The 16736-nt window shown below is 40.9% G+C and overlaps 1 protein-coding gene across 2 annotated transcripts in view; it reads left to right on the top strand.

Moving 5' to 3' along the window:
* epha8 (eph receptor A8) overlaps nucleotides 1-16736 on the top strand; it is a 151695-nt gene that overhangs the window by 114058 nt on the left and 20901 nt on the right. For both annotated transcript variants that reach the window (XM_085405568.1, XM_085405569.1), the window contains 7 exons: nucleotides 1343-1498; nucleotides 1717-2145; nucleotides 4264-4388; nucleotides 7990-8152; nucleotides 13658-13790; nucleotides 16056-16123; nucleotides 16443-16568. In XM_085405568.1, the coding sequence (XP_085261694.1) occupies nucleotides 1343-1498; nucleotides 1717-2145; nucleotides 4264-4388; nucleotides 7990-8152; nucleotides 13658-13790; nucleotides 16056-16123; nucleotides 16443-16568 (1200 nt within the window). The remainder of the gene's footprint in view (nucleotides 1-1342; nucleotides 1499-1716; nucleotides 2146-4263; nucleotides 4389-7989; nucleotides 8153-13657; nucleotides 13791-16055; nucleotides 16124-16442; nucleotides 16569-16736) is intronic.

Here is a 16736-nt window from a genome sequence, read left to right as displayed (position 1 = left end):
TTTGACTTCCTTTTGGGTAAAAGATCAGATGTTTTCTTTCCGTTCTTTGTTAAGCCTAAAGCATCTAATGAAGAGGTCTACTGACACATGGAGGGAACATCATGATTGTTTGGTTTGGTTTACTTTTGGAGCCAAGAAGTCCTCCACATTGTTTGTATTTTGTCCCCATTTCCATTTCATATTCATATGTCAGTCAAAGCTTACCTGTGCATACCTACTGAGTAGTGGACGGATGACTTCCCACTGCCACCAGGTTCAGACAGATAAAAGCTGTAATTTCAGCTGTGGGGAAGCCAGTGGGATTACATTATTGTGGTAGCAACTTCCCATTCACTGAAGATGGGTAGATTTTAGATAAGGACGGATTCTTATATTGTCTGTTTTAAATAACTAAAAGCTGCTTTATGAGGGATTCTCAAAATATAATATCATAAAAATAACTGCATCAAATGCCTGACCCTACATTGAATGGATTTGCTGAACATTTGCATGGGGAGTGGTTTTAATCGTTTACAAACATATCTAAAAATGTCTTCAATAATCAGGAATACATGTCAACTGTATATTTTCTTATAAATTTGCTCTTCTTGATTTTCCATTTTATGTTTCTTTCAGTGTCTTTGATGTCTAAAGCCCTAAAATGGTCTTCTATTTGCTTTAGAAGGAAAGGTTAGGCAAAGACTGCATCTGTAAACTAAAACACAGCATTTTGGGGAATCGCAAATTACCATGTGCGAAGAAGCGCAAACAGGGTGCATCGTTTTCATATATGATGCTTTGCTGCGTGTACGCGAGGTTTACCCCTGCCCCATTTACCAAAGCAGAAGCCTATTAACTGCCTGGAAAGAGAATATATTTATCAGAGCCCCTCTATTATTAATCAGTGCAGAGTTAAAAGTGAATATGTATCAGAGCAGCTGAATAAGGTTGAAACACGGTCTGGATTCAGATGGGCTCACTGGGAGTAACAACAGTGCAGCGCCTTTTCAGCCCAAATCTGAACAGAAAGAAGTATGACTTTCATCTCCCCTGCTCTGCAGTCTCTGCGGTTACAAGGCCTGTAATTATACATAGATTAAGGGGGAGTTGGGATGGGTCTATGTCCTAAAATGAATGCTTTAGAGGAGATGACACAGTTTTGAAAAAGTTGAAGCTTCACGTTGATATGCACAGCTTGCTATAAGAGTGTGATTCATGCCTCTCTGAATGCACTCTCTCTGAATTTTATCACGGTCTGAGTGATTATGGCAATGCAGCTTCCCTGCAAGGTCTCTATTTACTCTATTTATTCTCCCTGCCCCTCTCTCACTCTTTCTCTGTCTCTATCTCCCCGTTTCTGCAGCCTGTGAGGTGGGTTTCTATAAGCCGGTGGCAGGCGATGGTCTGTGTGGTAAATGTCCTCAACACAGCCACTCAGAGACCAGAGCCGCCCTCTCCTGCCCCTGTGACACCAACTACTATCGGGCAGCAGATGACACACCGGCAGCTCCATGCTCCCGTAAGTACAAAAACACCATGTACCAGAAAGCCCAGTCCCACAGGCAAGGTGTGGGATTGCCTTGAAAAAGTGAAAAGACATGCACATAAACACACTCAAACAGCACACGATAACCATGACATGATGTGCTGAACTTATCTTTGCCTGAGAAATCGAATTTACTTTTTTTTCAGACATGATCAAACCTCCGAATGAACTCAAATCTCTCTTTTCTCCAGGCCCTCCATCTGCTCCAGTAAGCGTCATCTCCTCAGTCAATGGGACCTCCGTGAATTTAGAGTGGGACCGTCCTCTGGATACAGGGGGTCGCAGCGACTTGCAGTACAGCGTGTTGTGTATGAAGTGCTCAGGAGAAGGAGGGCCCTGTGAGGACTGTTCATCCTCCCCTGGAGGCATCACTGGTGGAGGGAAGGCAGGTGGAGGGGCAAGTGTTGGGGCAGGGGGAGGAGGGATGGTGGAGCGTTCGGGCACGGCTGCGGTCCGATTCGTTCCTCGCCAGACCGGGCTGAAGGAGTCTTGGGTGACAGTGCTCAACCTGGTGGCCCACACCAACTACTCCTTCCGCATCCTGGCCATGAATGCAGTGTCACACCTAACCAATGAGCCAACACCTTACGCCGTGGTCAACATCACAACGAACCAGGCAGGTAGGGTTCAGAACAATGACGTACTGGAAATCATTACGAGGAGTTTAGTAGGCAGCACAGTTAATCACAACCTTATGTATATCCAGTGTATTTGGCTTGTACTTTTCCTCAAAATAAATTTTTCTGTCTGAAGTGCGATGAGAGGAAATGATCTTGGTGAAGAGTCAGCATTAGGTTAGGTGTGTATTTGTGACTTCATTACTTCCTGGTCCCCACATATATAATAGACGTTTTTCTCCAGAGGAGCTGGAGAACAAGCCACACCCTCCACACAAGGATCTGTAAAGTGTAGAAATTCAAAAACAGAAGATAGTAATACAAAGAACTCACAAGAAACACAAAAAAGAAACAAAGAAAAAATTAGGAAATATAAAACTGAAAAAAATACAAGGAATGTAAACTAATATGGAGTACAAGGATGTAAATTCCAATTTGAAGCCTGTAGCTCAGTGATCGCCATGCTAATGGCTACTTTCTCAGAGACTTTAAAGTAGAAACAATTGAGTTGTATGACAGAGATTTTGAAATAAAAGAGAAAGTGTCTTAACAGAAACTGAAAAAGTAATGACAGCAGAAAACGAACTGTGAGTTCAAGAGAATTCGCAAGTAGAAATGTTTGTAAGTCTTTTGGTAAAGATTTAAAGAGTTTGTAAATCTCTCACAAATACATTAAGGAGACTTTCTTTATTTTCTGTCATTTATATTCTGTTACAGTGGTGTAGTTTCTAATTAAAATAAAGCCAGTGAATATTAAAGAGATCCCTGTGAGGCAAAAGCACAGGCGTCAGACAATTATGTCTACTCTTGGATCTATGACATCACGGATGTGGTCATCTCAGGCCCAAGGCTTTAGTAGACACAGAATCTCCACCCTCCTTACAAATCTCATGCTCTGAGCCATTCAGAAATAAGTTGGCTTAAAGGGAGTGTGGTGTTAAGTAATAAAATAAATAATCATAAATACAAAATCTGTACGTGTAGCACATAAAGTAAATGGATGACAACGGCGTTACAGATCTATAAAGGTGCACTGAAGCAGGATTGTGACTGGTTTATATTGGTAGCATAAGATATGATTGCATCAGTGGTGCATGTTCATACATGCAAGTGCACACATCTAACCTGAAATAAGTCAGTGTGAAAACTATATAATAATCCGAAGCCAAAAGAAGAGAAATGTCATGAAAATTAAATGAAATAAAATGTTTAAATCTCAAGTTTAAAAGTCACCTGTGAGTTATTGGCGACTCACTTGCAGTCACATCATTCGGAGCCTTGGCTCTGTATCAGACATACTTTTCTCACTTTGTAGTTCTTTTACTGTCAAATGTGCAGAAGTGCCAAAATAACAATATTTAAAAGGAATGTGCTGTCTCAGTGACATTTTGTGCTGATAATGAAAAACAGGTTGTGCAATGTGCACTTTGTTTCTGTAAGGACTAGTTGGAATAGTTGCTACTGTCAGCAAACAGAACTCATGGCTAACTTTCTTCTATGCTCCACGCTGACGTCATGAACAGAACTCGGCCCATTTCTGTTGTGATGAATGTGACAGCAATGACTTGTAATCAGTCTCTGGTTGACTAGTTGGAAGTAACTGTTAGTGTCACTCACTGACTAATGCATGTCTCCAAAAGGACGTCTGGTACAAATGACAGGAGGTGAAAAGCAGTGTTTGTTCTTTTTAATACATCTGTAATACAACTTTGAATTAATTTTAAGACCAAATGTGAGTACAGCACACAAGTAAAAAGCCAAGTTAATACACTGATAACAATACAATATTTTTGTGCAACAGAATTACATTTAATCTAGGTTTAAAGTAAGACTTCATCAAGAAATCTTTTAATCTTTGTTAATTACACCTTGCCTTGGGCAACAATTAGAACCTCGATCTTATTAGCAGTTAAAATTCTAGAAACTCTAGAAATAAAGTTGGACGCCATCAGCGAGTGAGTTGCAGCTTAAAGCTAACAGCAGGTGAAAAAACAAACAAAACAAAAAGCCTGTCAGAGTAGGCCTTTACTTACTTTATAGTAACCTCATCTCCTTACGCTCTGTAACCATGGAAAAACATCTAGAGTTGACAAAACCTTGTCTTCCCTGTTTCTTGTGCAGCCCCCTCTGAAGTGTTAGCGATCCGGCAGGAGAACACCAGTCAGAACAGCGTGACTCTGCTGTGGCACGAACCCGATCAGCCCAACGGAGTTATCCTCGAGTACGACATCAAATATTATGAGAAGGTACGCCAGTTGCTACATCTGTACCACTCAAGCCTTAAAAACAGTTCTGTAGTCACTTGTTTGAGGCCGATGCCAACCTATTGTGCTTATTTTCCAAAAAGAACTTACGTGAAACTCTTCAGGCATCTCATGAGAGGAAAAACTGTACCTGTAAACGCATTGTCTTCAAAGGGCCTCGACTAAGCTGAGGCACAATATTGTGAAAACAGAGGAGTGACGGTTGGACAGACGCAGGATAACTTAATACAAGAAAAAGACCCTGCTGGCAGCTGAGCTACTTGAAAGGAAATGGGGTTTTGAGAGAATGAGAGCCAGAAAGCGAATGAGACGGTGTAGTTTTTCAACTTAGCGAAAGGGACAGTGACAGCGAGCGGCTTGGCGGGCGTGACCTGTCGATAAGCTAATTGCCACAAGTGTTTGCCTGAATGTGCATGTATGTGCATTTGGGTGAGTATGTGTGGTTTTCTGTGTGTGTGTGTGTGTGTGTGTGTGTGTGTGTGTGTGTGTGTGTGTGTGTGTGTGTGTGTGTGTGTGTGTGTGCATGTATGTGCATTTGGGTGAGTATGTGTGGTTTTCTGTGTGTGTGTGTGTGTGTGTGTGTGTGTGTGTGTGTGTGTGTGTGTGTGTGTGTGTGTGTGTGTGTGTGTGCATTTGGGTGAGTATGTGTGGTTTTCTGTGTGTGTGTGTGTGTGTGTGTGTGTGTGTGTGTGTGTGTGTGTGTGTGTGTGTGTGTGTGTGTGTGTGTGTGGTTTGATAGAAATCAGCTAATTGCAGAGGGAGCAGCCTGAGAGCCGGCGGTCTCATAGCCAAACAAGCAGGATGGTGTGGGGAGTTCTGAAGGATTAGCTCGTCTCTTGCGCTGCTGTCTTAATCTGGCCTCGCTCAGGGGTGAGACGCCTGTGGGGGATTTTCAAGTGGACAAGTCAGCAATGTGCTTTCGTAAGGTTTTTTAGTACTGTACTGAACAACAGTGAGTCACGGCGAGGATGGTGGCTGCTGCAGCTGACGATGATGAAAACAAGAGAGAGCCAACACTTTATAATTTGGCTGTTATCCTTCCCCGGGACACCCAAATGATTCAGCTGCTCTACTGTCTCCATGCACCTTGTAACTCTTTATATTGTTTTGTTGAGTGTTTTTCCACCACACATTTAAAATATGTCTAAATTATTGATAATGATATGATAATGATGAACATGATCAAGACTTCAAAATAGGAATATGATAAACTGCACATCCCCTTTTTGATGAATATGTACATGAAAACAGCTGAATTTTGTAACACAGATAGGTATGCATAATAATATTGACAATTCACTTTTAACTAAAAGATGCATCACAAATGAATCTAATATCAAAAAAGAAACAAGAAAATAGGACAAACACGATTCAGGGTTCATTTTTCTGACTGACAGAAGCAGATGAAAAGATTTTCTGAGGCATTTACATGGCAATAAAGTCTAACTGACAGAGCAGGTTATATTCATTTCCTGTGTTCAGCATTGGCTCTAATGAGTCTACTAGTTAAAGAAGACTGTAAGAAATAAAGTGAGTGTTGTGATAGCTGTGGTAGATTCAGTGTGATCTTCCATTTTTTTCAGTCGTCTTTAAAGGCACTTACAGGATAAATCTGGGCTGCAGTTTCCTTATTGTCACCGAATCCTATAATTCTGCCTCATTATTCATTACATCTTTTCTACGGTGTCTGCAAACCTCAGATCCAGGTCCTCTGCTTCATACTGAAGAGATTCATCATAAGAAATGGGCCTCAATAATAAAGTGTCATTTCCAAAAAAAGCTCAGTTACTTTTTTAAAACAATGGTGGCACTGTAGCTTTGAATAAATATTACTCAAACAGGTGGAAATGCTGCATCTTGTTGAGGTCTATTGTCAGCCATGGATCAATACACATTTGGCGCTCTGGTGGGTTTTCATGGAAGAATAATAGCGCATTTGGAAAGGAGTCCAAATAAACTATAGTGTTCATGCATTCATGTGATAAATGTAGTTTAAATTGTTGGTTTGAAGAATATCATCTGCCTGTTGTTTAAGTTTGTTTTTGTTAAAAATGGAATACACAGTAAAAAGTTTTTAATTGCCTACAAAACACAGATGAGGATGCAATATAAAAAGAAAGAGAATGAGAAAAAGTCGGGTTGCTAAGCAGCTTGCAGATGTGTAGCAGCTGTGGGCAGATAAAGCATCTTAAATAATGTGTGCTGTATGAGATTTACTAATTGTATGTGTACAGCAAGGTAAGTTTACATGTATGGCACTATTCACACTGAGCTAAGTGTTTTATAGAGGCATAGAAAGAATAAATAGCATTTCTGTTGGAGAGCTACTGGGATTACAACTGATTTTGGTTATTTATCTATCAGAGATGATGATGAACACTGATGATGGATCAGCCCACTAATTTGGCTGAATCAGTAGTTAGCATTTCCTTCAATTTTTTGTGTCCATTATTCTTGGCTTGTTTGCATCCAGTGTGTGCATGAAGTGTGTAAGCAGAACAGCCTGCAAGACTGTACGTTGGACTGTGTGTTTTTATATTGGGACATATATATTTGTCTTTACTGTGTGGTTTTATTTATTATTTGTAGAAAGGGTGTATATAAAATGTAAATAAGAACAGAATCCACTGACTTGCAACTCTCATGGCATATCATGAAATGAAAACTATGACTAAGAAGACCTGGGACCCAGGACTGTTGTCTAGATCAGACAAGAATGGGACAGCATCCTCTCCCAAAAATCCAGTACAGACTGTTATTAAAAAAAGCGACACTGGTAAACATCCCAGCCTAATTGCGTTGCCTTCATCTAATTTAAATGAGCTTAAAATTGCAATTTTTCTAATTTAGAATTTGGGACGTTTCTGTGTTCTATTATAAACAAAATACGGGTTTATGTAAATCATTACATTGTGCTTTTGTTTACATTTTAGACAGTCTCTCAGCTTTTGGGGGTTATGTCATTATTCTTTAAAAAAACACATTTTGAATGAAATGTGGGATTTTGTATCACTGCTTTAGAATTCACTTGTTCATTAATAAGAAATAAAGGCACTCATGTAATTGTGTGTTAAAGTAAATATTTTAGTTTTATGTCAACCCAGAGTGTTATATATTGCAATTTTTGTATCTCATTGTTATGTTTTTTGCAGGTGGTCCTGGATGCAGTAATATATATATAAATATCGAGGACCTGGGTTTGTCAAGAAAGAGACTTTGATTTGCAGCTTTGTGTTTTCCACTTGATTTTTTCCCCCCAGTCTGCTAATATTTAAATTTTTATTCACTTTTCATTGTGGTATTCAGTCACAGGCTTAGTCACAAAAACAGTCTAGCTTAGTGTAGACCCTAAAGGTTTCTTGCTTAGATTTGGTCTTGCTGTTGTTACAGTTTAATGCATCGCGCACTGATGCCAAATAACAACTTGAATGTAAAACGTGCTTAGCAAAGCATTTGTTTAGGAACATTACTCCACACCTCGAGAATAACAGCCGACTGATTTAATTCATTTCTGAAACACATTTTTGGAAGTCACACCAATCTTCACAACCCTAATCTTTAGATGTATTTGTCATTCTTGCAGGATAATGAAGAGCACAGTTACTCCACTCTGAAGTCCAAAAACACCAGCGCCCGAGTGTCAGGGCTGAAGCCAGGTACCAAGTATATCTTCCAGGTCCGAGCCAGAACCTCAGCAGGCTGCGGACGCTTCAGCCAGAACATAGAGATCCAGACTGGGAAAGCAGGTGTGTGTATGTGCGTGTACACTGGTCTGCGAGGAGAAAAGAAAAGAGAAAACGCTGTATCGCTAAATTGTTTGGTAAAATCTCCTGCTCTCCATGAGTCACTAGAAACCTTTGATACACTGGGAAAAAAAAGTCCAGTAACAACAGTTAAAAGACTATCACCTCAAAGTCAAGCCAAACAGCACAGCATGGTCCTAGGCTGGAAAGGTTTGGGTGATAACTGCCCCAGTCCACCCCTCTGTTCCATTGATCTGTGCTTTGTTAGAGGGTCACCCCTGTCAGCAAAGCTGCAGCCTACCCAGGCTTCAAACAGCTAAACACAGTGCTGCTGTGGGGTAGAAGTTTCATGTCTTTCACCTGAAGTAAGAACAACACAGACTGTTACAGAAAACTTCTATTCGAATATTTTTCTTTCCTAATAAGGGATTTGGCAGATAATGTCCTGAGCAGGCGCTAGGTCTGCAAAGCTCAACCACCTGCCTAGTTGGAGTCCCAGTGCTGTTTCACTGACTAATAGCCTCCTTTCGGAGGCTGTTCACCGGACCAAACTCTCGCTGACTGAACAAGAGGGCTGTACACATTCCATGAGCCTTCATGCTGAGTAATCAATAAGTCCCAAGTTTTGTGTGTTTTGCCAACTGCAACTATGCAAATTCTAAGAACTGAGTTGTGCGCAAGCCTGTGACGCTTAACATGAAGACTAGATGGCTTAGTCAGTGCACCACTTTAGTCCACGCTGGGTGGATTCTAATGAACAATGGGCATGTGTACGGTTCCCAGAGGACAAAGATAGAATAACTTTTATTTTGCTGATACCCAACTTTCATTTCCAAAGGTCTTTAGCTGTTTTTGCACATGAACTGCAGCCCTGGGCTTTCCTTTTGCGTGCTTGCATAGGCAACAGTCGAGTTCATGTGTGACAACTGTTTTTGACAGTTATAAAATGGACTGGTTAAATTTGGTCACTTAAAATAAAATATTAAGGCTTTGATGATCCGTATTTAGTTCCAACATCAGGTCAAATTTTTAACTTGTCTAGTAAATTATCCTTTGGCAGAATTCTGTATTGTTCTCTATATATTGTGAAGGTTTGCAGTGGGACCAGTTTGAGGACCATTTGGCACCATCCTGTCTTTTCAGGATTCAGCTTTTTTTAACATCTAGTTCATGTCAGTGTTTGGTAGTGGAGGTTATTTTGCCCTAATCAGTTGACAGTGGCTGGGTAGTCATACAGGCTGTGACATTGGCTCAGACTGTTAAATCTAACATCTATGTGTCAAATCTATATGTGTTTTTTAAGGTTTGCTATTTCTGTTAACCGACTTTCAACAGCCCAGTCCATCCATTTCATCCACATGTCTTGCCATTTCGTTTGCAATCAATTCTGACTCCGGCGCAGGATGATGACATCTCTATTCTTAATCCTGACAAGTACAAGACGCTGATTTCATCAGCTGTTTCTGAAACAGAGAAAGCAACTACCAATAGCCACGCAAAAATGTGGGTGAACGTTAGGTCAGCTGTCAAAATCACATAATTACAGAAAATTGCCAATAATTTTCTCACACAAAGCTGTAATTAATTCTACCATCATCAACATTTTCAAGCAGACCTTTTGGAGAAAAGGCGAAATTAGTTTCAAACTCATACTGGAAACCTTCTACTGTCACTTTCAATTTACATGATATATACAGTGGGGCAAAAAAGTATTTAGTCAGCCACCGATTGTGCAAGTTCCCCCACCTAAAATGATGACAGAGGTCAGTAATTTGCACCAGAGGTACACTTCAACTGTGAGAGACAGAATGTGAAAAAAAAATCCATGAATTCACATGGTAGGATTTGTAAAGAATTTATTCGTAAATCAGGGTGGAAAATAAGTATTTGGTCAATAACAAAAATACAACTCAGTACTTTGTAACATAACCTTTGTTGGCAATAACAGAGGTCAAACGTTTACTATAGGTCTTTACCAGGTTTGCACACACAGTAGCTGGTATTTTGGCCCATTCCTCCATGCAGATCTTCTCGAGAGCAGTGATGTTTTGGGGCTGTCGCCGAGCAACACGGACTTTCAACTCCCGCCACAGATTTTCTATGGGGTTGAGGTCTGGAGACTGGCTAGGCCACTCCAGGACTTTCAAATGCTTCTTACGGAGCCACTCCTTTGTTGCCCGGGCGGTGTGTTTTGGATCGTTGTCATGTTGGAAGACCCAGCCTCGTTTCATCTTCAAAGTTCTCACTGATGGAAGGAGGTTTTGGCTCAAAATCTCACGATACATGGCCCCATTCATTCTGTCCTTAACACGGATCAGTCGTCCTGTCCCCTTGGCAGAAAAACAGCCCCATAGCATGATGTTTCCACCCCCATGCTTCACAGTAGGTATGGTGTTCTTGGGATGCAACTCAGTATTCTTCTTCCTCCAAACACGACGAGTTGAGTTTATACCAAAAAGTTCTACTTTGGTTTCATCTGACCACATGACATTCTCCCAATCCTCTGCTGTATCATCCATGTGCTCTCTGGCAAACTTCAGACGGGCCTGGACATGCACTGGCTTCAGCAGCGGAACACGTCTGGCACTGCGGGATTTGATTCCCTGCCGTTGTAGTGTGTTACTGATGGTGACCTTTGTTACTTTGGTCCCAGCTCTCTGCAGGTCATTCACCAGGTCCCCCCGTGTGGTTCTGGGATCTTTGCTCACCGTTCTCATGATCATTTTGACCCCACGGGATGAGATCTTGCGTGGAGCCCCAGATCGAGGGAGATTATCAGTGGTCTTGTATGTCTTCCATTTTCTGATGATTGCTCCCACAGTTGATTTTTTCACACCAAGCTGCTTGCCTATTGTAGATTCACTCTTCCCAGTCTGGTGCAGGTCTACAATACTTTTCCTGGTGTCCTTCGAAAGCTCTTTGGTCTTGGCCATGGCGGAGTTTGGAGTCTGACTGTTTGAGGCTGTGGACAGGTGTCTTTTATACAGATGATGAGTTCAAACAGGTGCCATTCATACAGGTAACGAGTGGGGGACAGAAAAGCTTCTTACAGAAGACGTTACAGGTCTGTGAGAGCCAGAGATTTTCCTTGTTTGAGGTGACCAAATACTTATTTTCCACCCTAATTTACGAATAATTCTTTACAAATCCTACCATGTGAATTCATGGATTTTTTTTCACATTCTGTCTCTTACAGTTGAAGTGTACCTCTGGTGCAAATTACTGACCTCTGTCATCATTTTAAGTGGGGGAACTTGCACAATCGGTGGCTGACTAAATACTTTTTGCCCCACTGTACTTACTTAACTTTGAAGATATACAGAATGGACAGAGTGAGCATGTTTTGCTATTACTTTGTACACACTAAAAATTAATAATGTGAAAAAATGTACATGATGCAATAACGTCTTTCACGGTAAGTCATAGTAATGGTAAAAGAAAGTACACCATTTCTGCTTCCATAGGAAATCCAACTGAAAGTAGAATCCAAGTGCTGCTGATAAAATGCACTTGCTGAACCTGATTATCTGCAAGCGTGAGCACCTTTATAAAAGCCGAAATTTTAGCAGTTTATTGGTTTTGGAGCATTTGTTAACTTAGTGTCAAGGAGAAAAGGCATCATCAGCAATTATTGCTGCTCAGTTGTCTTGGAAGGGTTATAAGACCAAACTAGCAAACAATACACACACACACGCACATACATAAAAAAAAATCCCCTCTCGCCCCTGCGGGCGGTTTATCCTTCGAGCTTGGATCCTCTACCAGAGGCCTGGGAGCTTGAGGGTCCTGTGCAGTACCTTAGCTGTTCCTAGGACTGCTCTCTTCTGGACAGAGATCTCTGATGTTGTTCCTGGGATCTGCTGGAGCCACTCGCCTAGCTTGGGAGTCACCGCACCTAGTGCTCCGATTACCACAGGGACTACTGTTAACGTCACCCTCCACATCTTCTAGGGTTCTTCTCTAAGCCCTTGGTATTTCTCGAGATTCTCGTGTTCCTTTTCCTGATTTGCTATCACTCAGTATAGGTCAGCTGTCAGCCATCTTCCTCTGCTTGTCATTTTACCTCAGGGGCATTTTGAAACATCTGCACCTGAGATCTTCCTGGTGCGGTAAATCCCAGACTCTATCAATCTTGTGCTACCTGATATTCCTGCCAGTTCTTTTTGTACTGATGAACGGGTACATGGCTCAAAACATGAGTGTTTTGAGCATGGTATGAGCCCCATCAGATAGAGGAAATGATCAACATCCAGAAATCCTACCAGTGGCTGGACAAAGCTGGACTGAAAGACAGCACAGAGGCACTAATCATGGTAGCACAGGAACAAGCTCTGAGCACAAGATCCATAGAGGCTGGGGTCTATCACACCAGGCAAGACCCCAGGTGCAGGCTATGTAAAGATGCCCCAGAGACAATCCAGCACATAACAGTAGGGTGCAAGACGCTAGCAGGCAGGGCATACATGGAACGTCATCAGCACGTGGCCGGCATAGTGTACAGAAAAATCTGTGCTGAGTATGGCCTGGAAGGCTTGGAAGGTCAAAATGGGAGCCGCCCCCTAGGGTGGTTGAGAATGACTGTTCCTGTTTGATTTCCAGATATAGACTGACAAACTGGTGATGGTTAACCAACCAGATATAGTAGTGGTGGAGAAGCAGAGTGATAGACGTAGCGATACCAAACGACAGCAGCATCACGAAGAAGGAACATGGGAAGGTGGAGAAGTACCAAGGGCTCAGAGAAGAGCTCAAGAAGATGTGGAGGGTGAAGATAACATTGGTCCCAGTTGTGATTGGAGCACTTGGTGCAGTGACTCTGAAGCTAGGCGATGGGCTCCAGCAGATCCCAGGAAAAACATCCAAGATCTCTGTCCAGAGGAGATCAGTCCTAGGGACAGCGAAGATACTATGCAAGACCCACAAGCTCAATTGTTTATATTATGAGAGATCACAAAAACCACATTGTGTCACAGGGATCTTCACACCTCGGATATTTGCATTTGTTGGCTTGGAGACTATATTGTTCACTAGCCTCAAATTTTGATCAATATTTCTTTTCACTCTATAAAAACTCTGTCTTTCTTGTTCCCACATTCACTGCTACTAAGCTCATCTGATAGTTGGTGCACACTTCTAACACTTACTGTGTACTTCAGTGTTCACTGAACCAAAATGTTTAGTTTTATTATGCAGATCAACTCAGACATCGATGTATCTATGTATGACAGTGTACTTAAAGATATAGATGTAATCTTTTATGACAACATTCGGTCTTTCTGGGTATTTGACCACATTAGCTGGATATTTCCTACCTAATGTGATGGACAAACAGGAGGTGATTGTTAAATGGCGAGGCTATTTAACAAAGCTCCAAATTTCTGTTTATCTTGTTTAACCAATGACACTCTACCTGCCACCTGTGTTTACCAGTGTCTGTGTTTGTGTAAACTGTGAGCATTTGTGGCAGCGTTCCCTCAGCTAACACACTGTGTTTGTGTGTCTCTGCAGTTCCTTTGCGTTACAACACCATGACCATCATCTGGATCTGCATGGCCCTGGTGTCTGGTCTGGTCACCTTTCTGGCCATCATCATCTGCAGGAAACGGCAAGGCTACACTTTACCACACTACCCATCTCTGCTGTGTGTGGAACAATTTCTTACACTACTCTTACGACCATGCCTCTTTGTGTAGTTTCTTTTGATCAAATCTCTCGTGTGCGCTGTATTTCTCTCAGCTGTTGCCACCTAAAAATGTGGGAGAAGATATTGTTTAAGCCTGTGTTTGAGAAGTACCATTAGTACCTTTTAGTACCCCTTATGACGTTAAAATGTTTGTAATGCTAGATGCACAAGAAGTCTGCATGCTATATTTTCAAGCTTAAGTATAATGTATAAAGGAGAATTTTGAAGGCTAATATTCCTTAGCCCTTGCTGTCTTATTTAGCTAATTTCCTAACTTGTAATTTCCACCTCATAGTGGTTTTAATTATGTTGATTCATGTCCAGTAGCTTGCAAGCCAAATATTCATACTTATCCCACCCCCCTACCCCTCCCTTTTGATGTCTTTTAGTTACATCTCTGTAGAACTGTACCAAATAATTAATTTCATTGCCCTTAATTAATTTACACTTCAGTGCATATTAGGTTTTTCATTGCCAATAGAAAAAGTGGGAAAAAATATAATGAGTTAGAGAACTCCAGACAAGATCCTGCTGTCGTGACTGGAGAGTTTTTAGCATATGCCACTGAGGCAAAAGAAAAAGAAAAAAGAAGAGTTGGTATTTGAGTTTAGGGGGATGGCCACTTTACTCATGAAAATATTTAACTACAAGGCAATAATAAACCACAAGGGAAAGGTTTAGTTTTTACAAAGAAAGTAAACTGCATTAAACAGCGTTGCAAAATATTAATAGATATAATATATCTATTATACTGATTAAAATTTTAATGCAATATATATCTAAGAAAATAAAACAAAGTAGCCTAGCTAATGCTAGCAGTCATGCTAATGCTAGCATGCATCTCAATTGTTACTCATCTCACTTTTTTAGCTGATGGTCAGTATTTAGTGGACATACCAGGCTCTAGAGCTCTAGACCTACATATTTACCACCTGCTTTTTTTTTCTAATGACCTGCAGGGGGTGAGTCCTGCAGTTGCAAAAACACTTTTTAAGAGTAATTTGAGGTGAAATTCCTTCTTGTTCTGTGATACTTTCCTGATGACTTTATGGGTTCAGTCACTAGTTTGAGGGCATATTGAACACAACATCTTTTAAATTATGGTCCAAATTAGAGTCAGAAATGAGAATAAACCAAGATTTACTTATAACATGGGTGCAGTGCCCCTCAGTTTTACAGTGTGATCAATCATCCTGTTTTAAAACACCAAGGTGATGACAGGGAAACCTCTCAGCTCAAGGCTCTAAAACAGAACTTTACTAACATTAGGTACATGGTATACATATACCAAAGTATACATGTAGGTTGGTAAATGGGTACCAATGGTAAAATCCATCTTATATATACAGTCTATGCTAATAAGCACCATAATCACTTTGTTACACTCTGGGTAGGTTGTCAGTCACTGATTTATTATACATCTTTATCAAAATAGTAAACTAGGATATTTTTACATGTAAGCAGGAAATGAAATACCCTGCAGTGCATCAGTGTAGACCTAACATCAAAAAACACATGCCCTAAAGCTACAGTGGCAACATTTGAACGTGTATGAGTGAAGAAGTCATTTTCCTTTTCGCTCTTAAATGTACTCCTGGGATGTCTTTGCTTTGCCTTGTCAATATGAATATTGATTCTAATAATGTTGAGTTTTAATTATGTGGACATGCCCATAGAAAAAGGTTTTCTATTATAAAAATGATACCTCACCTCGCCAAACTAACAGAAAGGAATTTTACTCTTTAACCTTTTACCATCCTCCAATTCACCAACAACCAGTCTAGAGTTAGGGGTAGGGTAATTGGAACCCCTGTGTGGAGAAGCTTTTAACAGAAAACATGCCAAAATGATGTATATATAATGTATGAAACTATAAGAAAAGTCCCCTTGTTTCTACATTACATTTTATTCTGCAGCTATAACAAAAAACACCTAGACCACCTCAACCAGTCTACCCCTTGACTGGTTGCCAGTAACACCGTAAAGTCTCACTGCTTGTTGTTAATAAATGACTAAGTGTCAGTAAGTGATGAATAGCTTTGTTAAACTTAGTAATTAATTATGAGCAAATATTGATTTAGTAATTTTCAACTATACTTAGAGTTTGAAAGTGTTTTCCACTATTGTCCTGTATTCATCCCTCTGTATATGTATGGGCATGTGTGTGTGTGTGTGTGTTTTTGTGGCCGTGCGTGTGTGTGTGTATGTGTGTGCTTTGTATAGACACTGTGGCTATAGCAAAGCCTTCCAGGACTCCGACGAGGAGAAGATGCATTACCAGAATGGTCACGGTATGTTTGGCCCATTTCTCAATTATTACTAATAATAGATTAGATGGCATTCTTTGACAAAGTCGCATTTTCATCCCTGTTTAATAAAGTTCATCCTCAGAGCAAACAATTTTCATCAGGCTCTGAGTGATTACAGGAGAATACACTCCTTGGCCCCTGCATGCTGTGTATTCTTCCACTCCCTCTGTCTGCTCTTTTTTCCGTGTCATTTCTCTCCTCTTTCATCAGGTTTTCCCTGCACACACCGGTGACGGGGCTCAGATGCGATGTTGCTCTCATTCTCCAATATGTGACCAAATGCTAATGTTGTTTATCTTAGTGTCATTCCCCGATGCGAGGTTCTATATCGACCCACACACGTACGAGGACCCCTGCCAGGCGGTCCACGAGTTTGCCAGAGAAATTGAAGCTTCCAGGATCAAAATAGAGAAAATCATTGGTTCAGGTAAAACCATGAACTTGTGTGTGCTCACACACACACACACACACACACACACACACACACACACACACACACACACACACACACACACACACACACACACACACACACACATACATAGTGAGAATCATTGGCTATGCTAACTTAAAATCATTGGCCGGTGTAAAGGCT

This window comes from Rhamphochromis longiceps, linkage group LG5 (assembly GCF_057381845.1).
Source record: "Rhamphochromis longiceps isolate RC_006_pf linkage group LG5, R_longiceps_female_GT1.1, whole genome shotgun sequence".
Lineage (NCBI taxonomy): Eukaryota > Metazoa > Chordata > Actinopteri > Cichliformes > Cichlidae > Rhamphochromis > Rhamphochromis longiceps.
Note: the sequence above shows the minus strand (reverse complement) of the source record. Positions and strands in the feature narration are given on the sequence as shown.